The sequence below is a fragment of the Aspergillus pseudoviridinutans genome (assembly GCF_018340605.1).
Source record: "Aspergillus pseudoviridinutans IFM 55266 DNA, scaffold_7, whole genome shotgun sequence".
Lineage (NCBI taxonomy): Eukaryota > Fungi > Ascomycota > Eurotiomycetes > Eurotiales > Aspergillaceae > Aspergillus > Aspergillus pseudoviridinutans.
The window spans coordinates 1,748,980-1,772,836 of record NW_025091287.1 but is presented as its reverse complement, the minus strand read 5'-3'; the positions used below and the strand labels follow the sequence as shown (position 1 = coordinate 1,772,836).

The window sequence follows — 23,857 nt, the reverse complement described above, 5'->3', positions numbered from 1 at the left end:
CTGGATGTCAGAAACGCAATGGAAAGCCGGGGTTCTTAATGAGAGAGGAGACAAGGATATCAGTTGCCTAGAAAATATGCATTAATAGCCTAGAGTTGCCATTGGCTATCATCATGCCATGCCTTTATTGAGTATCCAAATCTGCTCGTTATGCAATTGGTTAGAATCAGACGAAGCCCCATCCTTCCTATCATCTTTGATAGTACAAATCAGCCGCGAAAATCATGGTTGTGTGAGTTGCATGGTGTTAATTGTAATTTCTAACTAATTACATGATTTACATCAAGGGGTTGTACCATTAATACGGGGTGCGTTTATATTAGGGTCCTGTAGAGTTTAATCGAGTCCACGCTGGAGATTATTCAACAAGAGTCAACTTCCAAGTATGCTCAACAACAACAACACAGAAAACATCACATCATTAACCACAAAGCCGCTGCCTGCCATACCCGCTCATGATGTTAGTAGATTTGCCCCCGGAGATTATTGGCATGATCTTCGACTGTCTCCCACTACCGTCCCTGCTTTGCCTGCGAAGCGTCTGTAAGGCTTTATTACTTCCAATTACCCCGCGGCTCTTCTCGGAGATTTCTTTTGATCTATCTTATCGTCACCCCAGCCGCCAGCTTCGGCTCATCAAATCCATTATAAATCCCTTATGTACCTTCGCTCCTAACGTCAGAATTCTTCATATCGCCGCCTTGCATGTGGAATATCACGGCCCCCATGACAGCGGCGATCTGTTCGTAGATGAGGGTCCCCTCCAGGATATCCTCTCAGAGCACTTGGGACCATCAGTATCAAAGCTATGCAATCTGGAGACTGTTCGGTACTCCTCGCACATGTTCTTTTTGTCCAGAAAAGCACTCTTCTACTTCTATTGTACTCCAAGTCCATGAAGATATGTAATTAATACTAATGACCTTCTCCACAGCTGGACCTACGATCTTGACCTGGATTCTTCAACCACGCTTGAACCAGTGGCCAAAGCGCTTTCGTCCCTATCTTCACTTCAAGCTCTGACAGTATCTATCAAGGGCGAACCTCACCGCGTGGGAGAACAGCCATTGCCGCCCCTCAACGGCTTCAAAGATCTGCTCAGATTCGCCGTGACTTGCTCTGGTGATATACCCCGACCATACTGCGAGCGAGAAATCAGACCGCTGATCGAAGCATCACCGGCATTGATCGAATTCTCCGTGCAGAACTTTGCTAGACCAGCGAATAAGTGTCTCGTTCAGGAATGCGTCTCATTACAGCGTTTCTTCCACCCAGCTAAGCCTGACTTGCAGACACTAGAGCTAGTGCGTGTTCCTCTTCCCAGCCCTGGGCTAAAAGCAACGCTGTCATCTACACTGCGCCAGCTGAGCGTCTCAACCCCTCCAGCGTCTCGTGGCGTGGATTTCGCCTGGAAAGCATTATGGTCTAGCCTGCAGGAAACACGCACAGAGTTATCCGCGCTCAAAGTGTCCGGTTCGGAACGAGCAATGGATGACATGTTCCAGTATTTGCTCAGCTACAACGGACTGCAAAAGCTAGAGATCATGCATCTGCAAATGGACCATCATCATGAGGAAGACAAATTAGCGGAAACGTTCTGGGATAAAATTGTCCCCCACGTCCGAGCAACCCTAGCCACCCTCACTATTACAACGAGATATGAGGGGGATTTGTGCTACGGGCCCTCTGCTGCGGCTGCATTATTGCAATGCTTGTTGCTTAAAGACGTGACTTTATCAATAGGCACGGTCAGTACGCCCTGGGCAGCTGAAACATTCTCTCAGGCTCGCAACGATAGGAGAGTCGAATTTTCTCGCCTAGACGACCCTCATGGCTCTCCCGTGAATTGTGGAGTAGGTTCTCCCCAAAACCCCTCCCCTTTTCTAAAGACCGGCATTCTCCCCGATTTAATTTTATTGTATCCGCTTCGCATCTGGTCTAATCGATGACAGGCTCTTGTGCTCTGCAGCTTAGAAATACCTCTTGAGACATTGGTGCTGACATCGACGCGTGCGGCCGCCGATCGTGCCGCTGATATCTACCGCCTGAACAGCGGCACTCGGTCGAAGGGTAGTCCACAAGTGTATCGCGCAATACAGCAGCGCCAAAAAAAGGTAAACGGGATTGAAGAAGTGTTGCTCGGAATGCGAACCCCGGTAGAGTGTGCAGCGAACTGGCCATTGACCGTGGTGGTGGAATCGTCTTCTCGGCTTTGTCGTCAAGAGGCGAATAGCGTTGTGTATTACAAAAAAGAGAGCACAGAGGATGACTAGCTGTGTTTCTATAACACTTTTTGCTATCAGGGTTTAGTGATTAGAGAAGAAGCATTCTCGTAGAATCTTTACTAATCCATAGGCTGTTTGTTAACTGGTGATAATCATATATAATTTATATGAAATAGAGTGACCTCATATGCCACATTTCTTAAAGCTTTTACATACCACTATATAGCTGGTACATATGGGCTAGTGATAGTATTGCGTCTAAACATAGTTCGCCCCTAGCTGCTCTGTTATTCAATTATTGAACACCCTTAAGTTGCTCAGGTAATATAAATAAAGCACTAAGAATAATCTTAGGTTAACATAGCCTAACACAAGCTTTGCCATATACATGTAGATCATATATGGTATAGGGACCAGAATTTTCTCCCTGCCATACTTCACAATCTTCCTGCCAAATAAAAGGTAACCTGACAGCACATCATCACTGCGAACAAACCAGCTCCGAATTTAGACCTGTATATTAAAGTATTACTGATTTAATCACAGTTAGTAGATGCAGAACAAAGATTACTATCCAGTCGCGGTTTAGCAGCTCCATAAAGGACGTGTCGTCGACTTATGGTTCGCGACGCCCCGTCTCTGCAAGCGTTGGACAGCATTTGGGCAGTTAGAGTCCAGTATACGCGAGAGCGCAGGCCATTCAAGGACGCTTGTGCAGAATTGGAGGGTGTTTCAAACAACTGACCCGGCCAGTCGCGCTACGTGTATTTGAATTTTTTTTTCTTCTCATCCGCGGTGATAGTTTCAGGTTTGACCACTTCGTCCCAAAATCGGCTGGAGTCCGGCAGGGAGGTTTTGTACGGAGGCTTATGAGGTCAACGAAGGTCTGATTCTTCTAGCAAGTGGCTATCCAGGAGATCTATATTCTAAGCTGTGGAGAATATGAGGGTTTTCATAGCATGGCTGTTGATATCACAGAGAGTACTCCGTAGATCACGAGTTGATCGATTTGATATAGTTAACGAGCGAGGGAGCCACTGCCCGAATGGGTAAGCAGTAAATTATATCAACATCTGCCTATCTAGTGACCATGCGATTGTACTGTACCAACCAGCTGGCTATGAACTCATTCGTAGGGTCATTAAAGACTCATTATCTTTCATGAGTCCTTGGCTATGCTATATTCACAAGCCTCAGTTGACAAGGGGGTGGTCTGTTAGTATATGATAATATTTTACCGCTGGATACCATTTCATATCTCCATAGGCTGCACCCATTTATGGAGTACACTGTAAAGTCCATGAGCTGAGATCTTCCATCATGTAAGCCTCCTTTTCTACCTGATATTTTTCAGTATGCGTTACCGAAATTTGAACGGTATATAGCCTTCAACCTTTCCGCCCCTGTCCATCGGTCAATGCCCTTAGAACGCCCTAACGCTTTGCAGCATTCTATAAGACTACTGTCCCCCAACGCTACCCTGAAAGCGTAGAGTTCCTCCCGCTGTACATACTCTTCCTTGTGACAACCATTTCCTAGCATTTTCAACGGCGTCCGCCGGAGAGCAGATAATATCGTCGAATTTATCCAAATAATCTGCTTTTGGAAAACCTATCTTCTTTTGCTAGCCTTCACTATTCTTTGCGTCGTTTCATGGGGTCGAAAAGTGGCTCCACCAGCTAATGGTTGCGGGAAAATTATTCTTCCCGTTCCCAGTGTCTCAATACGGCTTCCGTCTCTCTAAGAACCTACTCGATCATTCAATTGAAATTATCCGTTTAATATGATACACTACAACGGATGACATCGAGACTGTCGATGTTCACTACGCATTTCCACACTTGCGGCTATTCTATTTAACAGCTTTTCAGTAGCTGTCCACCCTAAGTCAACAACAAGACTACCCAAGTAAACCCAGCTCTCGCCCATCCCAAGCTGGTCGGTTTTAACACCTTGGCGATAGCTCAGAATGTCACAACTTCCAAATGAGCTCATACTACATATTATCGAATGCCTGATTCCAAGTAGACCACCAGTTGCACTTCCCTCATCACATCCGGTGACTTGCACTTTGATCAGTCTCACGCTTGTGTCCAGATTCACATATCGCTCCGCGAGGCGGCTCCTTTTCAAGCACTGCCTTTACATTGACTCGGACAGACGGCTTGAGAGCCTCATCAATCTTAGACAGCTGCTCGCTGCTGAGACAAGGAACGGACAAGACCGTTTCATGCATGCAGTTTCACCTGGTGGACTATTTCTGTCTCCGTTCCCTGATAACAGACTCGATAGTCCCCTGATTGTTCAACAAGTGGATCGGTTGTTGTTCAATATTTCTAGCAGTCTCCGGCGCCTTGTCATAGATATGCCGCTGCGTTCCCTCTACCCTGAGGATGACGATGAGGGGATTCGTGCGACCCTTCGGGCGGCATTCAACCGCTTGAAGGAGCTTGAGGAGTTCTGCTCTGTTCGAGATGAGCTATATTGCAGCACAGTTGAAGGGGGATCTGAGCCAGCTGTATGGTCAAGTTGGCCACGGCTTCGACGTCTCGCATTGTACAACCCAGACGTGTCATCAGCTGAGTTCATGGACGGCCTCCAGCGATGTCAAAACTTGACCCATCTTGTCCTCACTCGGGCGGACGGCTTGAGGGAGCCTCTTCCTTACGATCCGTCTAATATCCGCCAACTCCCACCTTTGAAGCGAGTCGTGATCATAAACTCTGATGGGACCGACCAGTCAAATATAGCTCTCCAACTCCCACTAGGGCATAGAGGCTTCTTAAGCCAGCTGTGGCTGTCTCGGCAGGTCCGTACTGCTGAATCTGTCAACGAAGCCACCGAATCGGAGCCATTGTTCGTATATCATTCTGTTCCTGTGCCACCAGATCGAAGTGGAGATGATATAGAGCTGTGCCAGGACTGGGTCCGCGAGCATGTCCTGGATGGGACGTTGTGGGATGTTTCAGGGATTCCTTTTCCGGCGATAGAAACGTAGGTTACAGGGGATTCGGTTAGTCTGAGGTAACCTACAAGTCTATTTCGAATACTGAGTATGACCTCTGTTGTTCAGCCCCACCTACGATCATTCTCTTGCGGCCTGGTAACCATCCGAGAAGGGACCATAGTACTGCCAATGAAATTATGGATAATTGCTTTCGGGCCCGCTCTTGTACGTTTGCAAACTTATTAGAGTTATTTATTAATGCGATGGAAACCATGAGAGAATAACAGATGTCAGTCTAATGCTTTGAACTCAAGAGTAAGCTTAACTGCTAAGGTCAACGCTTCGAAATTGCGCATTTGCTTAGGAAAGATCTGTTGTCCTTCTCAGACTCTATTCACCTCACTCTCTTCAACTCCGGGCATTCAACCACGGATTTTAGTAATTACTTTTTTGACATTTCGCCTTCGCCATCATTTAACGGCCTAGTGATGGTTGTGATTTTGCCATCAACAACTGCTTCCCCGGTCAATATAGAACTATTATGTGATTTACGGCGAGCTATAGATCAGAATAAAACTATAAATGTTGGATTCAGTTCATAAAGAAGACAAATTCAGCTCTTATACTCGAAGTCTCTGCATTTACACAAAAGGATACGGGGAAAACCTCTTGAGAGAAGGAAAAAGCCCATACCGAGACTTTCGCCTGCAAAATGAACGCAATGAAATCAACCAAGAAAACTATTATTACCTTATTTACTCGGGCTCATACTCCCCAAGAATCATGTTGATGAAGTAATCTTCCACATAATGGTTAAGATATGTGGACCTAGATGTAGTGTTCCTCAGATTACTCTTCACACAGGATATCTTGAGCCCAGAAGGGAGGGCGAACAATGGTTGCTCCACGCCTGAAGGTGTATCTTCCATTACTGGTGCATGTGTTAGAATATATATGCAGAATAGGTGAGCAAGAGAAGAACGAACCCCTCTAATTCGCCGTCGCATGTAGATTGTATGCTCTCTACAGGTCCTCTGTTCACCTCGTCAGTGCGCTAATTGGTTGAAGTTTACAGTGGGGTCACAGCACTTACGGCCTAACTAAACGGTCCCATTCACCTGACTCAATATACTGATTGTAACAGCCATCCCGAGCAAGGCAGTAACGGACCTAGACATTTCAGTACAATCAAGTTAGTGGAACAGACCATAGCCCACAAACTGCGACGCATTAAGCTTATTAAGGCAATAGAGAGCAAGTTTGTCTTAAATAGCATTCAGTAACAGGGGTCTAAATAATGTGGCCACTATACAGTGCAAGTAGTATCCATTACGCGCGCAAATGTGCTCGACGCGGAGAGTGCAATGGCTGTGACCAGAGCTGTCTTGATGAAGTGCATTGTGATGAAGAAGCGGTCCTTCAAACAGTGTTTAATCAGGTTAAGAGTGGCGAAAATTGAATTGATTAACAAGGGCAAGGAAATCGTTTTTCTTGGAGGAGAGCAGGGAGAACTAGTATTTATGTCTTCCAGAGCTCCAAATTTTTCACTGCTAGGGGATACTTTAGAGAATTGAAGCGTCATAGAGTATTCTTTAACCGGTAAAAAGGTAGCCCCTATTACTACAGTGACGCAAAAAAGTATGCCTGGATGGCTGTTAGCTTATCAGGCTCTATAGATACATGATTTAATTGAGAAAAGACGAACTGATCTACCCTCTGCTGGAGTAGCCTAAGTTCTCTTAGGCATGTCATGATGAGGTTAGAAATCTCGAGAGGGATCTCAACAGTTCCAAAAGTGGCTTGAATCCAGTCCTCTGTTAGGGGACAATATCAAGCCCAGTGCTTGTCAGAGTGACATTTTCAACAGCAACAGGCAGGCTGGAATATGACCGATGTGGTATGTCGAATACAATCAGTCCATGTCGAGTGTCTATGACTACACTTGTGTAACTGTTCGAGGTCTCTTTATAGCTACTTTGCAGGGACTTACTGAAACCAGCCTATTATGCCCTTGGGATCTGTCAACCTAAAGACCACCAAAGTATAACATTCTCATCATATGGACAAACGCCTTGGTACCATTGTAGCCATGGATACTGAGATTAGACAATTATTAATTGTTATTCTAATGAACTATTGTAATTAGAATGACCCAGACCATTCACTTGGATTACATCAATCAGTCGGATGCTCTCTGGTAGGGTTGTACATATATGTGCCAGCTTTCGATCCGCCTCTCGCCGAACCTTAAAAGGAACTCTAAATGATTGAACCCTATTGGCGTCTCCGGCTTTAGTGGAGCTACGTTGCCTTAAATGCTAGCAAATTATCTGTTGCTCTACCCGTCATACATACCTACCATGTCCACACCCCATCAAAATCTCTCAGAGCAATGTATTCAATACAATGTAAGCTGCGCATATAAACCAGCTGTGAGCGTTTACATTCTGTATACACTAGCTTTTTAAATGCTTTATTATCTTAATAACCCAATATACCAAAACTTTGAAACAGAATACAGAGCAATAGAATTGGGGGCAAGAATATCGGTTCGATTTCCCTACCGGAACTATGTCCAATCCATGACACCATCACTCCCGCCCAGACTTATCTCAGAATATAATTTGGAATAGGATTCTATAACAGAAGTTCCTTGGCCTCCTTACTTCCGCCTATTAGAACCTTGGCTCACACCCATTTCCCATTCACGGCGACATGGGGAATCCCATGGGACTGGTCCTGTGGGAGTTGAGGAGCTCTTAATGTACCTCTATAGGGAGTGGAGAGTAATATTCTTTGCCCATATCCGTAAACACACAGCAGACAAGCAATATCGGTGTAAAAAGACTCTATTTTAGTCAAGTCATGATAACACATTGACTTCAATCAATGCGCAGTATGCTGTATGTAATCAACTGTCTACAGAAGTTAGTTATCATTATTTATATCCGCATCTCAGGGTGATCTGAGGAAATAGAGCACAAGTTACCATTAATATATCCACTTAATTCTCGGATTCTTTCTACCCTTTTTTTTTTTTTTTTTTTTTTTTTTTTTTTTTTTTTTTTTTTTTTTTTTTTTTTTTTTTTTTTTTTTTTTTTCTTTTTTTTTTTTTTTTTTTTTTTTTTTTTTTTTTTTTTTTTTTTTTTATGAAGTTCTCTTGTCTCCTTGCAGGAACAGCCTTGGTTTCTACAGCCTTAGCGAGAAATTGTTATACAGGCTGCTCTAACTGTGGATGGGCTCTAACTGAGTGTCTAGGTATTCCTTCGCATGTTCTTCGCTGCCAGAGCAGAGGATAGTCTTTTGGAGTATCAGTGATTCAGATAAATCTCTTCGCAGGTGAACAATAGGTGACACCAATTTATACAGCTGTCTATAGCTGAAGTGCAAAACAGCCACATCAGACCTAATAAAGACCAGGAGATTTGCAAGTCAACGTTGTAACAGTAGGTGTCAATTTTGTTATAGGATTGTGGACAACATGAGGACGTGATGTCCATTAATTTAAAATTTCAAGTTGGATGTGAAGCAAGCATTCGAGGTCCAGTCTCAACTGAAAAAGGGCCACGAGAGCGATTGTGGTTGCACAAGGCTGAAACCACGCAAAGCTACCAGAGCGCGCGCCAGACGAGGTTGCAAAACAACAAGGCTAAGCAACAACCCATTTACACAAGAATGGCTTAGATTGGTTAACTGTGAGGTCCTGTACGGGCCATGTTCTAGCCTAGGAAGGGGAAACTATGTGGTGTATTATCAACGATATATCTTCATGTTTTGTATTACGTGTTCTTCTCATCCAAAATCTTCTTGCTATCTTTCCCATGAACTGCCAAGACACTCAATTAGCTTTCATATACAAGAGGCTGTTCACATCATAAAGGACTATATCCTAGTTCCCTGTGCGTGGCTGCAGGCAGTCGGTCCCTGAAGCTCTGGATGAATATTTAGTCTCTTTACCACTTAATGTATTTTGTCTCTAACCCATGGACCATAAGAGATAATATGGCCGTGCCACACTTCATAAAATGTTCCGCATTTGGCCTATCTAGCCAAGGGAATCCGCTGGTTCGAGCTGCACCAGGACAGCGGATTCTTTGATTATTTTTTTGATTCTAGGTTATCTAGAGTATTATCAGTAAAGAGATCATCTTTACTGCTTCTTATATAAAGCTGCGTTGTCAAGGTAGGTAAAAGAAGTATAGCACTAAGGAATATACATCCTTATTCCCTAGTCTGATTCCTCTCACCTCGCAATAAGAAACAATCAATTATATTTGCTTTAGGGGACAAAATATCAGTTGCATGGTGCGATAGAGAACTGTCCATGGTGTTACTATTCTCTTTCTTCCTCCAGAAGTATCCTCCCAACGACGCATGATCACACATATGTTGATAGCCGGGGATTGGAATGGCGTCATATTAGACTTGAGCAGGCGGCACACTCCAACAACATTCAGCACATCCGTATAATACCTTCCAAATGAGCGGAGTATGTGGGGTTACAGCTTCGATCCTTCACTTTTTGGAGGTTTTGTCTTGGGTTTGTTCCTCTGACAGCCGTTCTAGCTCTTTCGCCTCTTCCACATCTGTGTCTTCCATTTCGGTTTCGTATGCTTTCAGGTGCCCCGGGATCTCCTCATATTTCGCATCGCGGTCGTACAGTTCCTCCAGTTGCCGGGTGATTTCCTCTGGAACATCATAGTTGATGCGGAATAGATGGCCATCCAGGCATAGGACATCCGGCGCGACAGACGGCATGTCCGGGGCTTCATCCCCGGATCGAGGCAAGTTGTCTTTTGGGGGCATTGCGAGAGTTATTTTTGGTGGTTAGAGAAATAATAATTGTCTTCTGCAGATCTTGTTTTGCTCTCCAGGCTCAAAAATTGGCGATGGGTTATGTTTGTGCGGAGGGAAACAGAGGGAAGGAAGGGCGACAGGAAGAACAAAGAGATACTCAGCCACAGTAAGCAATCAATGCAACCATCAGCTGACAGGCAGGCAGTGCGGTATTTTTTTAGGCCTGATATCAAGTAATAACCAACTAGCTGTCTAGTAACAGAAACCTTTGATTGGCAGAGTAAAATTTACCGTTCATATGTAGGGTAGTATGGCAATTATTGTCTCCATTTCTATCCCGGGGTATCCTGGAACAACTAGGGCCCCAAGTACGCCCCCAAGTAGGGGGCCCTACTTCGGCCCCCAACTAGGCGCAGGTGATACTGTCTGATAATACTGCTGCCTACTGTATACAGATTTCGGACCATGATAGATCGCCCTCCGTCAAGCGGGACAGATCCTCGGCTTAGTCGATGTAGAAAGGACCTACGCGAAGTAACATGCACATTTCCCTTCCAGTATTTATAGGCAGCTGGCCCCTCTTCTCTTTCGCAGTATAGTCTATCCACATAGTCACATCTACAGCCTTCTATTCTACCAGTTAGCCATTATTTAACCCTATCTCACCCATCCTACAAAATGCATCTCTCCCTAACCTTCGTCCTGGTGATGCTCGCTATAATGGCTCAGTCCACAATCGCCGTCACTATCCGAAACTACGAAAACGCAGGATGTGGCGGCCGGTTCAAGGCATGCCGGAATGTTCGAGCACAGGCGTGCTGCGACAGCCGACCAGGGCGATCCTATGGAGCTAGCCGCTTCTTGGGCCTTCCAACGACTGCAATCGGGTCCATCTGCACCCATAACCGGGGGAAAAATTGCGGCATTGTCAAAAAGAGCGGCCACGGGCTGGGTCTATGCCTCAGTAATCCCAGTTCCCGCGGCTCCTACTGGTTCGACTGTCGCTCGTGCAGGAGGGACACCGCATTGGCAGGGGAAGTATCCGACGTCCAGATTCTGTCCGCCAGCGATGTAGTCGAACCAGACATTATCGCCTTTGACGAGGAACACCAGTTTGACATTGGCCCAACGACCCCGCAAAATGTGAAAGAAGCCCTCCATCAGTATTACGAATCGAACGCTAGCTACGCGGATATCCCGGAGGAGCTGAAGGCTTATGAGATTGACGCGAATATGGATGAGGAGTAGATCATTCATGATAAAATGTCGTGTATAAGGGGCAAAGTGAGGATGAGTGTGTGGCATTTTATGGTACTTGACAGGGCTAGTCAAAATTGGAGGAGCTGAGTCTGACTGCAGAGGGGGTCATTTTTATGTGTCAGTTTTGTTGAGAGCTATAACAAAACATTTTTATATTGCTAATTCATTGGCTTCACTGGCTCAATCTTACTCAGTAAATTCAAGGGCAATTGTTATATCTGAATATATGTAGAGACAGTAGTGGAAAATCACCTAGATTGACGCTTCTCCGCAAACACATCATCCTCTAGATAGTCCTCCATTGTCCGGCGCGTATACTGTACTAATGCTGCCMCTTTGAGGTTGTATCTGTCATTGTAGTTATACCTGAGAGGCGTGTAGAAGGTGTCTTGCGAAGTGACGGAAGTACCGAGTATCTCCTGCGCCTGTTTTTTGGTCCTCTCAATGTGCTCAGAGTAAAAAGGGCGATGTATGAACTGGGGTCATGAAGTCGATCGCTTGGCATGGCTGTACGATCTGAGTCGTGGAAGACTTCCTAACAAGCTAGGAAACAAAATTCACGCCGTGAACTTCTTCGGGAGAGAAAGTATGATTCCAATGTCAATTGGCAAAAATATGCGGAAAAAAATCAGAAGCTCCAAGATGAACTTGGCGGAGAGAGGGAAGAGAGTCCAAAGCTCCAGGCAAAACTATCGCAATCGGACAAGGAACGGGGAGTTTGAGCAGATTTTGCAAATCATTCTTTCACAGCCATGACCCACGCCCCCCTCATCGCTGACCCCTTCTGCGCCTACATCTCCGGCCATCGTCTGCTTGTCGAGGTCGACATCGTCGTGAAGGACTCGGCCTCACTTCGCGCCACCCATGACGTCGCCGAGGAGGTGCAGATCAAGTTTGGGTCTCTCCCAGATGTGGAGCGTGCTATGTGCACGTTGGCTCTGAGGCTGCCCACAAACCGGAGCATTTCCTGAAGAAGGAGCTCTAAGAGCCAGGGTGTCTCTTCCTTGTCTATTTCTGAGCGTCATCATAAGCATGTCCATAATTGTATCATATCACTGTTCGTGGCGATGATGGGGGATTTTACGCCAGTTATTCATCGATGAAATGATAATTTGTTTCTGGTTTTCATATTCTACTCTCATACATTGAAACATCTATGTGGCTACTCCCTGTTGGGACATCTTTGATAGCATCAACAAAAACAAGACATCTAACAAACTACGTTTCTTATCAGCCCACAACATGCTTCGCCAGAAAATCCACGCCTTTCTGGATAGGCCCAAAAGCAGCATCCTCACGCTTCAATCTAGCGTCAAATCCATGAGCCATACCATCGACAAGATACAGCTCACTCTGTACCCCATTGTTCTGCAATTCTGCATATGCCCACTGGGAGAACTTTGCGTCAACAACGACATCCGCCGTTCCCTGCACGAAACATGTCGGTGGGAAATTGGGAGTCGTCAACAATTTCCCAGGGTCCACCCGATCATACTCGTCCTCGGCGATGATTGCGTCAAACTGGGTACCCTTCCTAACTGAAGTGATTAGATAAGCCTGTCGCGGCGTGCTCAAATCGAGTCCATAAGGACCGAATGGAGGACGTGCGGCGGTCGGCGGAGGGACCTCGTTAAAGACTTGGTTGATGAATTCGTCGGAGGGTAGAGCAGGCGCACCAGGTTGGGGTTGAGTGCTCGTGCCGGTGTGATAGAAGGGATCACGGAGGTATTTGAATCCGAATAGATCAAGAATGGCCTTGGGTGGTTTAGGGCGAGAAGCCTAGTTATACAAGAATTGATTCAGCTAATGATCACTAGCCAGTTTGTAGGACTTATACTTACCATCAACAGAGCAAGGCCACCACCACAAGAGTGACCGAGGGTGACAATGTTTTGGCCATCCACTCGGATATTATGTTCTTTCTCTAGGAGTGTGGGAAGCTCGTCCTGCGCCCATTCATACGCGGCAACTGAATCGCTGACTGGACCCTCTAGGGCGGAGATGGTAGGGCCTAGACGATAGTCCGAACATACGACGATGAAACCACTTTCGTTCAAGGCTTCGATATGCGCAGCTGGTAGCATTGCTCGGCTACCGACGATGTAGCCGCCTCCGTGGAAGTATAGCGCTTCGTGTGTAGGATCAGCATGGAGGTTTCATAAGTTTGTGTCTTTAGGACTCACCAATCGCCTTCACAGAAGTGTTGCCTTCAGGTAGGTGCACAGTAGCTGTCAGGTTGACCGTCTGGGCGCCATAATTGACCGTCTTGAATACGTAGTCGACGCTTGCCATGTTTGCGAAGCAAGTTGTTTAGCATTAAGTGTTGAATATGTCTAATCTTTCAAAAGAAACACTTAGAATGTAGGCAGCTAATATGCAGTCTCAACGCTACCAATATCCGTGGGATTAAGCATATCCATAGGTTCCGTTTGCGCATTAACGGCCGCAGCCGATTCCGCGGAACCGCCTCGGTGCAACCAGCAAGGCAAGTCCGACGGTAAACACTGGGTTATTTTCTAGCAAAAACTGCCGCTGATAGTGTCTCTTTAGGATAAATTCCAGATCTGAGTGCCGTGATTGTAAGCCGGAACCCTACCAGAAGGTATTTTGTCTACTCTCGAAGTCGCTTCAATGCTCCCCTCTAAATCACTCGTACAGGCTGGTTTCCTGGAGTATAAGGCGTAGAGATTGAGAAGGTTTTTGTGCTTCGCCTGTTGAATTAATTCCATAATTTACGCAAAATGTAAGCAAAGCCAGGATTCTTTGCATCACGTTCAACACGCTGATAATCATCACAGGGAGTATACAGCCTCTTCGGCCATGTTCGAGGCGCTTTGGGCCGTGAGTGTTGTCTAGTTATACCGCGGGAACCTCGATCTAGACGGAGATGTACTAATATTTTCTGGGGTAGGCCGGCGTACAGTATTGCTTCATAAATCTAGGATCTGATCATCCTGCGATCATGGAAGCCATGGTCAAAGGCCAACAAGAGAGGCCAGACAGGTTCCCTAGATTTATCACTTGCCCAAGTGAAATGGTAGCACTCTCGATGGCAGACGGCTACGCTCGTGTTACTGGAGAACCCCAAGCCGTCATTGTGCACGTCGATGTTGGCATTCAAGCACTCGGCTGCGCCGTTCACAATGCCAGTGTCGGCCGCGCGCCTGTGTTCATCTTCGCCGGTCTCTCCCCCTGTACCCTTGAAGGCGAATACCCCGGTAGCAGAACGGAGTTCATCCACTGGCTACAAGATGTCCCTGATCAGAGAGCAATCGTCTCACAATACTGTCGCTATACCGCCGAACTGAAGAAGGGAAAGAATATTAAACAAATGGTGAATCGAGCCTTGAGCTTTGCGAAAAGCGAGCCTCGAGGTCCTGTTTACTTACAAGGATCCCGAGAGGTTATGGAAGAGGTCATGGAGCCGTATGAGATTTGGCAGGAGTTTTGGTGTCCCGTGGAGCTTGGGGGGTTGACATCGAAGCAGCTGAACCTGGTTGCCGAAGCCTTGGTATCTGCTCGGGAGCCTCTCGTCATTACTGGCTATAGTGGGCGTGATACTACCGTGGTGCCTTTACTCGTCGAGTTGGCAAACATTGTCAAGGGTTTGCGAGTTCTCGACACGATGGGTTCGGATCTCTGCTTCCCTGCTGATCACCCTGGCTGGCTGAGTGTGAGATATGGATCGGACGACGCCATCCACACAGCCGACGTGATACTCGTCATAGATTGCGATGTACCTTGGATCAACACACAATGCAAGCCTGCCAGCAGTGCCAAAATCTTTCATTTCGATATTGACCCTTTGAAAAACCAGATGCCAGTCTTCTATATCGACGCGATCCTGCGCTGTCGTGTGAATACCAAGTTTGCCCTGGACCAAATCGTCAGGCATTTGAAAACAGAACTTTCAAACCAAATCAAGAAAAAGCATGAGCACTATGAAACCCGGTGGTCAGACCTTCAGGTGTCCTACATACGAAAGCTAAACGCCATAGCTGCACAGGCGGAGTCGAACCCAGACGGCTCATTCGGATGCGACTGTCTCATTTCGAACCTCCGGAAGGCGTGTCCGATCGACACTATCTGGGTCATCGAAGCTGTCACCAACACATTCACCGTGGCTGATCAATTACAGGCAACGCTGCCAGGAAGCGTGTTTAGTTCGGGTGCCGGTGGACTTGGCTGGTCGGGCGGCGCAGCTCTTGGTATAAAAATGGCCACGGAATCCCTTTACGGAGGGAAAGGAAAGTTTGTGTGCCAGATCATCGGCGATGGTTGCTTTCTCTTCTCGATTCCAGCCAGTGTGTATTGGATTGCGCAGAGGTATGAGATCCCAGTGCTGACTATTGTGCTCAACAATAATGGTAAGTCGAGGGAAAGGAACTTCTGAGTTACATTGGAAAGAGGTCGGGCTGACAACATACTTTCCAGGTTGGAACGCACCTCGGAAGTCTTTGCTTCTTGTTCACCCTGATGGGTTGGGGTCCCAAGTCAGCAATAAGGAACTGAACATTTCATTCGATCCAAATCCAGATTACGGGACTATTGCACTGGGCGCATCAGGAGGCAAATGTTGGGCGGGCCAAGCCAGTACCGTCGAGGAACTCGCAGCAAGGTTGCCCGAGGCTGTGGATGCTGTCCAAAGCGGTCGTTCTGCTTTGTTGGATGCGCGAATACGGTAGGAATGGTGCGCCTATACAAGGAATCTGGGTCATAACTACTATAAACGCCTTTTTCATGTCAAATCAGATATATAGTGAAGATATACATTGATTCAAGTTCAGGTCAACTTCTATCGCACGAATCGTCTGATCAAATTAAAAATCCCCTTTCGACGATAACCTCAGGATGTAGGCTTATGTTCACTCAATTGTCGCTTGATGCCGCTTATCCCTACATTCCGCGGAATCGGAATTGCACCAGTGCAATAAAGAATATCGCGAGTCATCAACCGAGGACTCTGACTCTACCGAGTGCGCAAGGTCCCTAAGTCTATGAATTAGAACGGCAAGTTGCCGAAATAAGCCTTCCAGGAAGATGGCATTTTAAGAAAGGAAGTTGAACAAGTAGGATATGCTAATCTCAGAAATTCTCCGCTATATTAAGCCCCGCGACCAATTTAGGAGCTGATAGACATGTTGGTCGCACGTTCTCTGTCAATGACTTTTACTTGAATATTTTGCTTAACAAACCACCCGCTAGTAGTCGTCCATTCGCTGTCGCCAGCAGGGACAAAGTCAAAACGCCGAACGAGCTGAGGTAAAAGTTTTGTCATTTCGAGGAGTGAGATATTTTTGCCGATGCATGTTCTTGAACCGGCGCCAAACTGTATACTGTATCAACACGAATTCCATTCGATATGATAGTTGGATACCGTCGGTCAGAAAAAGGAACTTACTGCCAAATAATTTTGATCCAAGAAGGCAAGTTGCTCTTTCTCAACCAGCCAACGCTCAGGTCGGAACTCGTGCGCATTTTTGCCCCAGATGTTTTCATCGCTATGGACCACCCATGCATTTACGCCCACCACAGTCTGTTAGCGATTCTCAGATTAGTAGCTAGCTCTCAAGAGGACCTGGCGGATGGTCAGTGCTCGGGACTTACACCTTGTGGAAAGTGTCTGCCAGCAATCTGTGCACCACCATCAGGGACCACTCTGCTAAGAATCTGGCCGACTGCCGCATGCAATCTCAAGGCTTCCTTAATGGTGGCCTGCAGGTATGGAAGCTTCTGAGCTTCTTGGAAAGTAACGGGGTTAGAGAGATTTCCTTGCCTATCAGCTGTCTCAATTTCATCGCGGAGCTTCTGTAAGCAGCTCGGATGCTTCATTAGGAAGTAGATGATAGCACTCATGCTAATCCCAGTTGTGTCAGAGCCAGCGCCAATGTTCATACCAAGCACATTATTGGTTGTGGACTGATCCAGCTTTCCAGCTTTGCTCAATTCGACACACTTGGCTAGGAAGTCCTTGCGATCGCTGGTACTGACTCCCTCCAACCTGGCACCAATCTCTCTCAATATAACACGTTGCGTCACTTTCCAGTGGCTCTCGATGGGCAAAACTTTCTGAAGCCAGAGATACCAGGGATGGATTTTAGGAATTAGCCCCACCATAGAACCGTAACTGATGGAGCCGACATGGACAGCACGCAAAAGTCCGTCCTTGTCGTGGCCGGCTTCGAGTAGGCCGAACGATCGCCCGAGGGTGATCTCACCGATGACGTCGAATGCGTAGAATTGCATCCAGGTGAACAAATCGAGCGCCCGACCACGCTGGGCATGGTCGGCCAACGCGGCCATGAATTGGCCGTTCACTTTGTCTACGAATGGCTCGTAGGACACCAAAGAGCTCATGGCGTACATATTGGAGATTTTCCTGCGTTCTGACGCATGTTTCTCATTGCTTGTCTCTGAGAAGACATCCTTGTGGTCTATGGGCGCACCGAAGGGAATATAGTAATCCGATTTACTGAACTTTGAGCCGGTGCCGTAAATGGTGCGAATTGCCGACGGGTCACTAATGCTGTAACGGTTGGGTGCTAGCCGGACAATAGAACCTATAGAAACTTAGATTTTACACTTCTGGATGGGGTAAATCGAGGTACCATATTGTTTATGTAGAGCGACCGTGACATGTTCAAGTTGTCCTTGCCAGTTATTGTAAATTTCCCATAGACGTGTGTATCGTGCGAACGTTGGGCCTTTGACATCACGCAAGGGGTCGAAAAGAGCCCTGAGTAGATAGCGCAGGATCAGTAGGGCGCATGCTGTGGTGACTAGAGTCGGTACATCATATTGAAGGTATGCAAGCTGGGCAATCATATTGCAAACGCCACGCGGTTGTTTGAAATTTCTGTGCCAGAATACAGTAGACTTGAGGCCAGTCTTAACTATCACGTAGCTACTTACAGCCATTCACGCCCAAGCCGTTTCCGACATTTCCGCGGTGAGACCAACCAATTTTGAAAGTGGGGATGTTCAAAACATGGGGGCAGTAGCGTAGTGACCAGGGATCTACACCTCCGGAACGAGCCGCGGAAAGCGTCAACATGAAAGTTGGAATGTACTCGTGAGCCCCACTTTGACTCCGTTCTTCAACATGTTACAGAGTATCTCATTCACAAGGCTCAAGCTCTGTACTCCATGGAGATCACCACACAGGGCAAGATCAATGATGCCAGGTTTAGACTGGACAGTGATGAATTCGGGCTGGGATTCTCTACATGCTGATTAGGTCATCTTAGATTCTTTTTTGTCCGACTAGCTGCATTTGAGTTGCCTCCGAAACTGCTTCGTGAAGGACCAGAGTTTTGGTTGTGGCCTTGATTCAAGCACCTTTTCATGAATGTTTTTTCACCGGACATTAATATTGACAGCTTTCGGAATTACCCCAGACTCGATCAGAATCTTGACCTCGTTGTATTCACCTAAAAGAAGTAGTCTGATTTACCCTCGTGCAAAAGTTATGGTTTTGAACAAGCAAAATCGATTGGCCTATCCATTGTGGCCCTACTGACCAGCTTGTCGATTACGCTCAAATACTAGTCAGTGGCGTCCTGATATTTTCAGATCGTTGCCTTGGAAGGCATTCTACAATATCCTTTCCACCCAGTTCAGTAGACAAGCGGAGACTCCTCAGATTAGGTATTTACGTAGGAATCTTCAAGCCAGGTACCCTAGAGCTGAAATTTATCAAAATAAATTGCGCGTTCTATGGAAGCCTATTCAATTGGGAGTACTTAGTACTGGGCACGACATCTTTGACGGGACCAGTTAACATTGGCAAAGGCGTCTCAGGATGGGGATTTGGAACCCAGTTTCCATGAACCTGGACGCGTGTTTGAAAAGGCAACTGCGCAATGGCGACTGGTTTCGAGAAGTCATTAGTGTCGAGGATAACCAATTCCCCCTTGGGCGACACATCTCTCTCCATATAGAATATGACCCAGCCATCGCCTTCTTCACAATCAGGCCCTCGAGGGATATACGCTGGCTCCGCGGCATTCCCCTCGTCGACATGGAAGATCAACTTTTCGCCAGTCTCAGTGTTCAATTTGATGATGAGGTTGAAACGGGGTCTCTCCTGTTCTTCCGGGGTGGTCATACCGGCCAGATAGACGATTTTGGTCTTGTAGCCCGTCTTACGCTCGTCAAAAACGGGAAAATCCAACATTCCCTCCAACAGGGTCTCAGGGGGAGGCAGGGCAGTCCCATCAGGCTTGGACAGGTCAATAGTCCAGCGATTCCAGTTGGCGCTGGGTTTGGCTGTTGGACCTTCATAATCTTTCGGGTTGAAAAAGTGGAAGACGTTGAAGCTGATGAAGTGGCTTTCAAGTTTCAAGCTGCCACCTTCTTCTTCCCATGCGTTGCCGGTGTGGACGATCAGACCGTGAGGAGCGGTATACTTGCGGAACTCGCCTGGCTTCCAGTCTGGATGGTTCGGAGTGTTCGCATAGCGTGGAGTGACCAAGAACTCCGAGAGTTGATCGGGAATGTATTCCCAGTAATCGCCCCCAGCTTTCAGCACCTCATCCGTGTTGACGCCAAAAGGCATATTGGAAAGGATAATCCAATTCTCCGTGATCCAGCCGTCGTGCGGCCATCCAGGCTTATCCTGCTTGAACCAGTGTACATTGGAGATACGTCCATTGGGATCAACCGAGTAGGTACAAATGTCCGGAGTTCTGAGGCCCTTGGCTGAATAGCTCCAAGTAACGAGCTCATTCTTGTGGGGATCGATTTTAGGATGAGCCGCAAAGGTCATCGCAGCGACCTGACCGCCGTATGGATCAGGGCCTCTGGTCTCAAGGGTGTCTGGGTCCAGAGCGTGGGGTAATCCCCGCTCCGCCAACGCTAGGAGATTCCCTCCCCAGTAGATGATGTTGGTGTTTCCAGTGGTGTCATTCGCATATCGCACACACGGGTGAATATCGAAGGGGTTTCGGTAACGACCAAAGAGGCGACGACCAGCCTTTCGTTCTAGAAGCCATCTCTCGGTGTGGACATATTTGATTTTCATGGAGATCTTGCCGTCTTGGATACGAAAGGCACAGACATGCCCATCACCATCCACAAATGGGGTTCCCACTTGCGGGCAAAAATGAGGATCAACGAGCATTCGATACCAGGTACCGCTGATTTCCGGAGGAATATCGCCAAAGACGACCATCTCGTCCAGGTCACACTCAAAGCGGCCCTGAGGAGCAGTGTCAGAACGGTAATAGTGTTCCCAGGGCGAGGTAAGCCCGAAGTGGTTCGTATGAGGGCTCTTTTCGGCTGGAATCATGAGTTCAGCTTGTGCGGTGGCTGGGCCTAAGGTTGCCATCGCGTTCGAGTGCGGTCTGTGAAATATCAGGATATAATAAGTATATAGAGTTTGAGGCTTGAAGAGCAGAGGTTTAAAGTTGGTTATATACCCGCGCGAATATTACATAGATATTCGTAGTTGTTGCGACCAGTTCTGGCTTCGCTGGCCCGATATGGTTGCAGATCCGTGGAACGTGAATTTACTGTTTGTCCAGGCATTCCGCGGAAGAGAGATATTTGGGCAAAACTCACTTTGGAAACGCTCTGATCGAGCTCCTCACACCTAGATTCGAACCCACTATCTTCCTCGGGATTATACTCCTTATTAGGTACAGGAAGTCCAAGGAATGCGTACCTACCGGTACTTACAATAAGCATTTACCGTGACACACTGATATCTTACAGGCAACAGACACACTAAGTCTCCAAAGGTCAGATGCAGAATATGGTTTCATGCAATCCTGTGAGAGAATTGCGACAATGGATCCCAACTCAAAGACGCAGGTTCAACGGTGCTGCCTGGCAGTCCATTCCTATTTCGCCAATGAACCCAGTCACTTATGGGATGTTTATTCCAGGGAATTCGATAATTTCATAGAATGTGCTCGTTTGGACCATTTTCACTGGTGATAATTACTCGTGTGCTAATAAAACGATTGCCCCTCTTGTTGGGTTGTTGGGCTCCTTGCGATGCCACAATCACGAAGTCATAGTTGATTTCAGACCAGAAGTTTTATTGGAGCGCACAGGATATCTGGGGAGTTTTGCCTACCATTCGCTCAGCCATGGTTATGATAGAATGTCCAGTAACTCTTGACATCGAGACGTTCCGCGGAATCTAGCTAGTCTCCAATTGATCAGACATTGATTGTGTTTCCCCGCACAAACTTTATTTCCCCGGATTTCGAAGCAGGCCTTTAGAACTAAAGCAGATACAGATGTCCTTGCCATATCACCTCCGACTTGTCTGAACTGCTCAGATTGACGCAGTTCAACTTCATGCCGTGAATCTTTCAATATGCCTCATCCCGAGCAAGAACTCAATAGCTCTGTCGGCACTGCTCATGACCATCAACCCACGGAGACGCTTGGCCATGTTCAACTTCAAGATGAAATTACTGGAGCAACACTTCTTGTGCCCCAGCCGTCGTCCGATCCCAATGACCCTCTCAATTGGTAGGACTTTCTGCATCTTTGCCTGTCTCTCATAAGCCCTAAAAATACGTTGACTCTAACTTGACTGTGAAAGGCCGAAGCCTTTCAAGATATATGTTGCCGTTCTTACTTGCGCAGCATTGACCTGGGTCAACTTTTTTGCAGCTGGACCTGGGGTAATGTTAGTTGAGATAGTCATAGATCTCTACGGCGTGTATCCGCCTAATTCCCGTAATCCCGTTACGCTGTCTTCGGCATCGACCGCAGCATTCTCCTCTGCAGTGAGCAAGGTGGCTTTACTCTTTTCCACGACATCTGTGGCGGCAGGTGCGAGCAACATTTTGTGGGTCCCACTCGCAGTGAAATACGGTCGTCGGGCGGTTTACACTTTCTCATTTCTCGTTTTCGGATTCTGCTGCATCTGGTCGGCGCGTGCCACCTCTTATGGCAGCCTGTTAGCGTCGAGGATTATAGCAGCATGGTTCGCCGGCAGCGCTGAGTGTGTGGCTCCCATGACGATCGCAGACATCTTTTTCCTTCATGAAAGAGGGAAAATAACGGCGTATGTGATGATCCATGTCCCGAGCTGTCTCGACGCTTCCAGACTTACAAACCGCTTTGTAGGATGTACTCGGCGGCGCTCGGAACAGGTGCTGCTTTGGGCTTATTGATATCCGGTGTCATGTCAATCTCGCAGGACTGGAGAATGTTTCATTATTTGTGCGCTGCCGTCGTCCTTGCCACGATGGTCTTGATTCTCTTCACCATGCCCGAGACCGCATATCAAAGGAATGTCGGTGGAACAGAGCAAGTAGCAAATGAGAAAATATCCCGTTTGTCTGAAGAGGGGTGCGTCGAGGGGGCCAGAACGCCTAAGAAAAAATCATTCATCCAACTGATGGCCTTCAACCGTATTCCTCTCACCCATGAGAGCATATGGAAAGTTACCATTCGTCCTGTGCTTGTCCTCTTTCTACCACCAGTCTTGTGGTCCACGGTGGCTTTCGGAATAGGAATAGGCATCTTTGTCATCCTAGGTACTACAGCCGCAACGGCCTTCTCGCAGGTTTACGATTTTACAGTCTGGCAATTGGGATTGATCTGGATCGCGGGAATTATAGGTAATCTGCTAGGCATACCCTTCGGTGGCTACTTCTCGGATTGGGTCGCCAACCGCGCAACTTCGAGGAACGGTGGCGTTCGCGAGCCAGAGATGCGTCTTCCGGCCGTCAGCATCGCTATGATCACTTATCCAGGAGCACTTCTTCTCTATGGTCTGGGGATCAATTACCAGGCTCATTGGATGATACCTACATTGGGAATATTCTTGTGTAAGGCATTTGCCTTCAGCATGGGTTGAGTAAAGAGAGCTTGCTGACCTGATAATGATAGTCTCGTTCGGATGTAGTGCTGCGATTGGTATCAGTGTGGTCTATACAATTGACTGCTACMGGCCAATTGCTGGGGAGGTCGTGGTGAGCCAAGTTGTTTTCAAATGTAAGGTTAACTACCTTGTAATGTTTTGGAACGCTCGATGCTGACTGATAGTGTTCCTAGCGTTCATCACATTTCTCATGTCCTTCTATGCTAACCCATGGGTGGATCGGGATGGGTACACAGCAGCATTTAGCACTATGGCAGGCTTCAGTTTCCTTGTCCTGGCATTATGGATTCCTCTGTACATCTGGGGTAAGCAGATCCGCCACGCCACTCTCAAAGGGCGCGTGATGCAACATATTCACTGGGATGTGGACAGAGAGACGGGCGAGTAGACGTGTTACATGCACGTCCCAAAGATCTCCTGAGGAGGACCACATTTGTCTAACCAGAGTTTTGTAGGAGAAGCCATTGTGTCAAATTGAGAACACAAGATTTCTCTTCTTATCCTCCCTGGATTTGGTGTACTACCTCCCTTCTAGTTATACGGCCTGTAAATCCTGTGACGAGAGAAGAAAGATGGTGTTTATGAGCTCCATGGGAAGCAGGACGCAGCAGATGTTCGAATAATCGGAATTGGCGGTACTTGAGAAATACTATCAATACACATGAGACTATCATATATACCTGGAAAAGCTCCCGATATTATGATTCGAGACCTCGCCGGAAACCAGTGAACGTCAATGGAGGTGACTTTCAAGAAATTCTAGACACTTTCAGAGCCATT

General features: G+C 47.0%; 10 protein-coding genes across 10 annotated transcripts; 6 read left to right on the top strand and 4 right to left on the bottom strand.

Moving 5' to 3' along the window:
* Positions 1–385: 385 nt before the first annotated feature.
* Asppvi_009929 (uncharacterized protein) lies at positions 386–2,273 on the top strand (the record flags this gene model as incomplete). Its single annotated transcript, XM_043305775.1, has 3 exons — positions 386–543; positions 935–1,853; positions 1,953–2,273. The coding sequence occupies 3 exons, from the start codon at positions 386–388 to the stop codon at positions 2,271–2,273; spliced, it is 1,398 nt and encodes a 465-aa protein (XP_043161710.1).
* Positions 2,274–4,590: 2,317 nt separating this feature from the next.
* On the top strand, positions 4,591–5,223 carry Asppvi_009928 (uncharacterized protein; the record flags this gene model as incomplete). Its single annotated transcript, XM_043305774.1, has 1 exon — positions 4,591–5,223. The coding sequence occupies one exon, from the start codon at positions 4,591–4,593 to the stop codon at positions 5,221–5,223; it is 633 nt and encodes a 210-aa protein (XP_043161709.1).
* A 4,464-nt stretch (positions 5,224–9,687) lies between these two features.
* Asppvi_009927 (uncharacterized protein) lies at positions 9,688–9,978 on the bottom strand (the record flags this gene model as incomplete). The annotated part of the gene is made up of 1 exon (XM_043305773.1): positions 9,688–9,978. One exon carries the CDS (start codon positions 9,976–9,978, stop codon positions 9,688–9,690), a length of 291 nt encoding a protein of 96 aa, XP_043161708.1.
* A 669-nt stretch (positions 9,979–10,647) lies between these two features.
* On the top strand, positions 10,648–11,217 carry Asppvi_009926 (uncharacterized protein; the record flags this gene model as incomplete). Its single annotated transcript, XM_043305772.1, has 1 exon — positions 10,648–11,217. One exon carries the CDS (start codon positions 10,648–10,650, stop codon positions 11,215–11,217), a length of 570 nt encoding a protein of 189 aa, XP_043161707.1.
* Positions 11,218–11,981: 764 nt separating this feature from the next.
* On the top strand, positions 11,982–12,200 carry Asppvi_009925 (uncharacterized protein; the record flags this gene model as incomplete). The annotated part of the gene is made up of 1 exon (XM_043305771.1): positions 11,982–12,200. One exon carries the CDS (start codon positions 11,982–11,984, stop codon positions 12,198–12,200), a length of 219 nt encoding a protein of 72 aa, XP_043161706.1.
* Positions 12,201–12,459: 259 nt separating this feature from the next.
* Asppvi_009924 (alpha/beta hydrolase) lies at positions 12,460–13,521 on the bottom strand (the record flags this gene model as incomplete). The annotated part of the gene is made up of 3 exons (XM_043305770.1): positions 12,460–13,008; positions 13,071–13,357; positions 13,413–13,521. The coding sequence occupies 3 exons, from the start codon at positions 13,519–13,521 to the stop codon at positions 12,460–12,462; spliced, it is 945 nt and encodes a 314-aa protein (XP_043161705.1).
* A 670-nt stretch (positions 13,522–14,191) lies between these two features.
* Positions 14,192–15,914, top strand: Asppvi_009923 (uncharacterized protein; the record flags this gene model as incomplete). The annotated part of the gene is made up of 2 exons (XM_043305769.1): positions 14,192–15,596; positions 15,664–15,914. The coding sequence occupies 2 exons, from the start codon at positions 14,192–14,194 to the stop codon at positions 15,912–15,914; spliced, it is 1,656 nt and encodes a 551-aa protein (XP_043161704.1).
* Positions 15,915–16,351: 437 nt separating this feature from the next.
* On the bottom strand, positions 16,352–18,054 carry Asppvi_009922 (cytochrome P450; the record flags this gene model as incomplete). Its single annotated transcript, XM_043305768.1, has 4 exons — positions 16,352–16,558; positions 16,631–16,765; positions 16,837–17,789; positions 17,838–18,054. 4 exons carry the CDS (start codon positions 18,052–18,054, stop codon positions 16,352–16,354), a joined length of 1,512 nt encoding a protein of 503 aa, XP_043161703.1.
* Positions 18,055–18,943: 889 nt separating this feature from the next.
* Asppvi_009921 (carotenoid oxygenase family protein) lies at positions 18,944–20,557 on the bottom strand (the record flags this gene model as incomplete). The annotated part of the gene is made up of 1 exon (XM_043305767.1): positions 18,944–20,557. The coding sequence occupies one exon, from the start codon at positions 20,555–20,557 to the stop codon at positions 18,944–18,946; it is 1,614 nt and encodes a 537-aa protein (XP_043161702.1).
* A 999-nt stretch (positions 20,558–21,556) lies between these two features.
* Asppvi_009920 (uncharacterized protein) lies at positions 21,557–23,465 on the top strand (the record flags this gene model as incomplete). Its single annotated transcript, XM_043305766.1, has 5 exons — positions 21,557–21,714; positions 21,788–22,255; positions 22,318–23,024; positions 23,086–23,190; positions 23,251–23,465. 5 exons carry the CDS (start codon positions 21,557–21,559, stop codon positions 23,463–23,465), a joined length of 1,653 nt encoding a protein of 550 aa, XP_043161701.1.
* Positions 23,466–23,857: the final 392 nt, after the last annotated feature.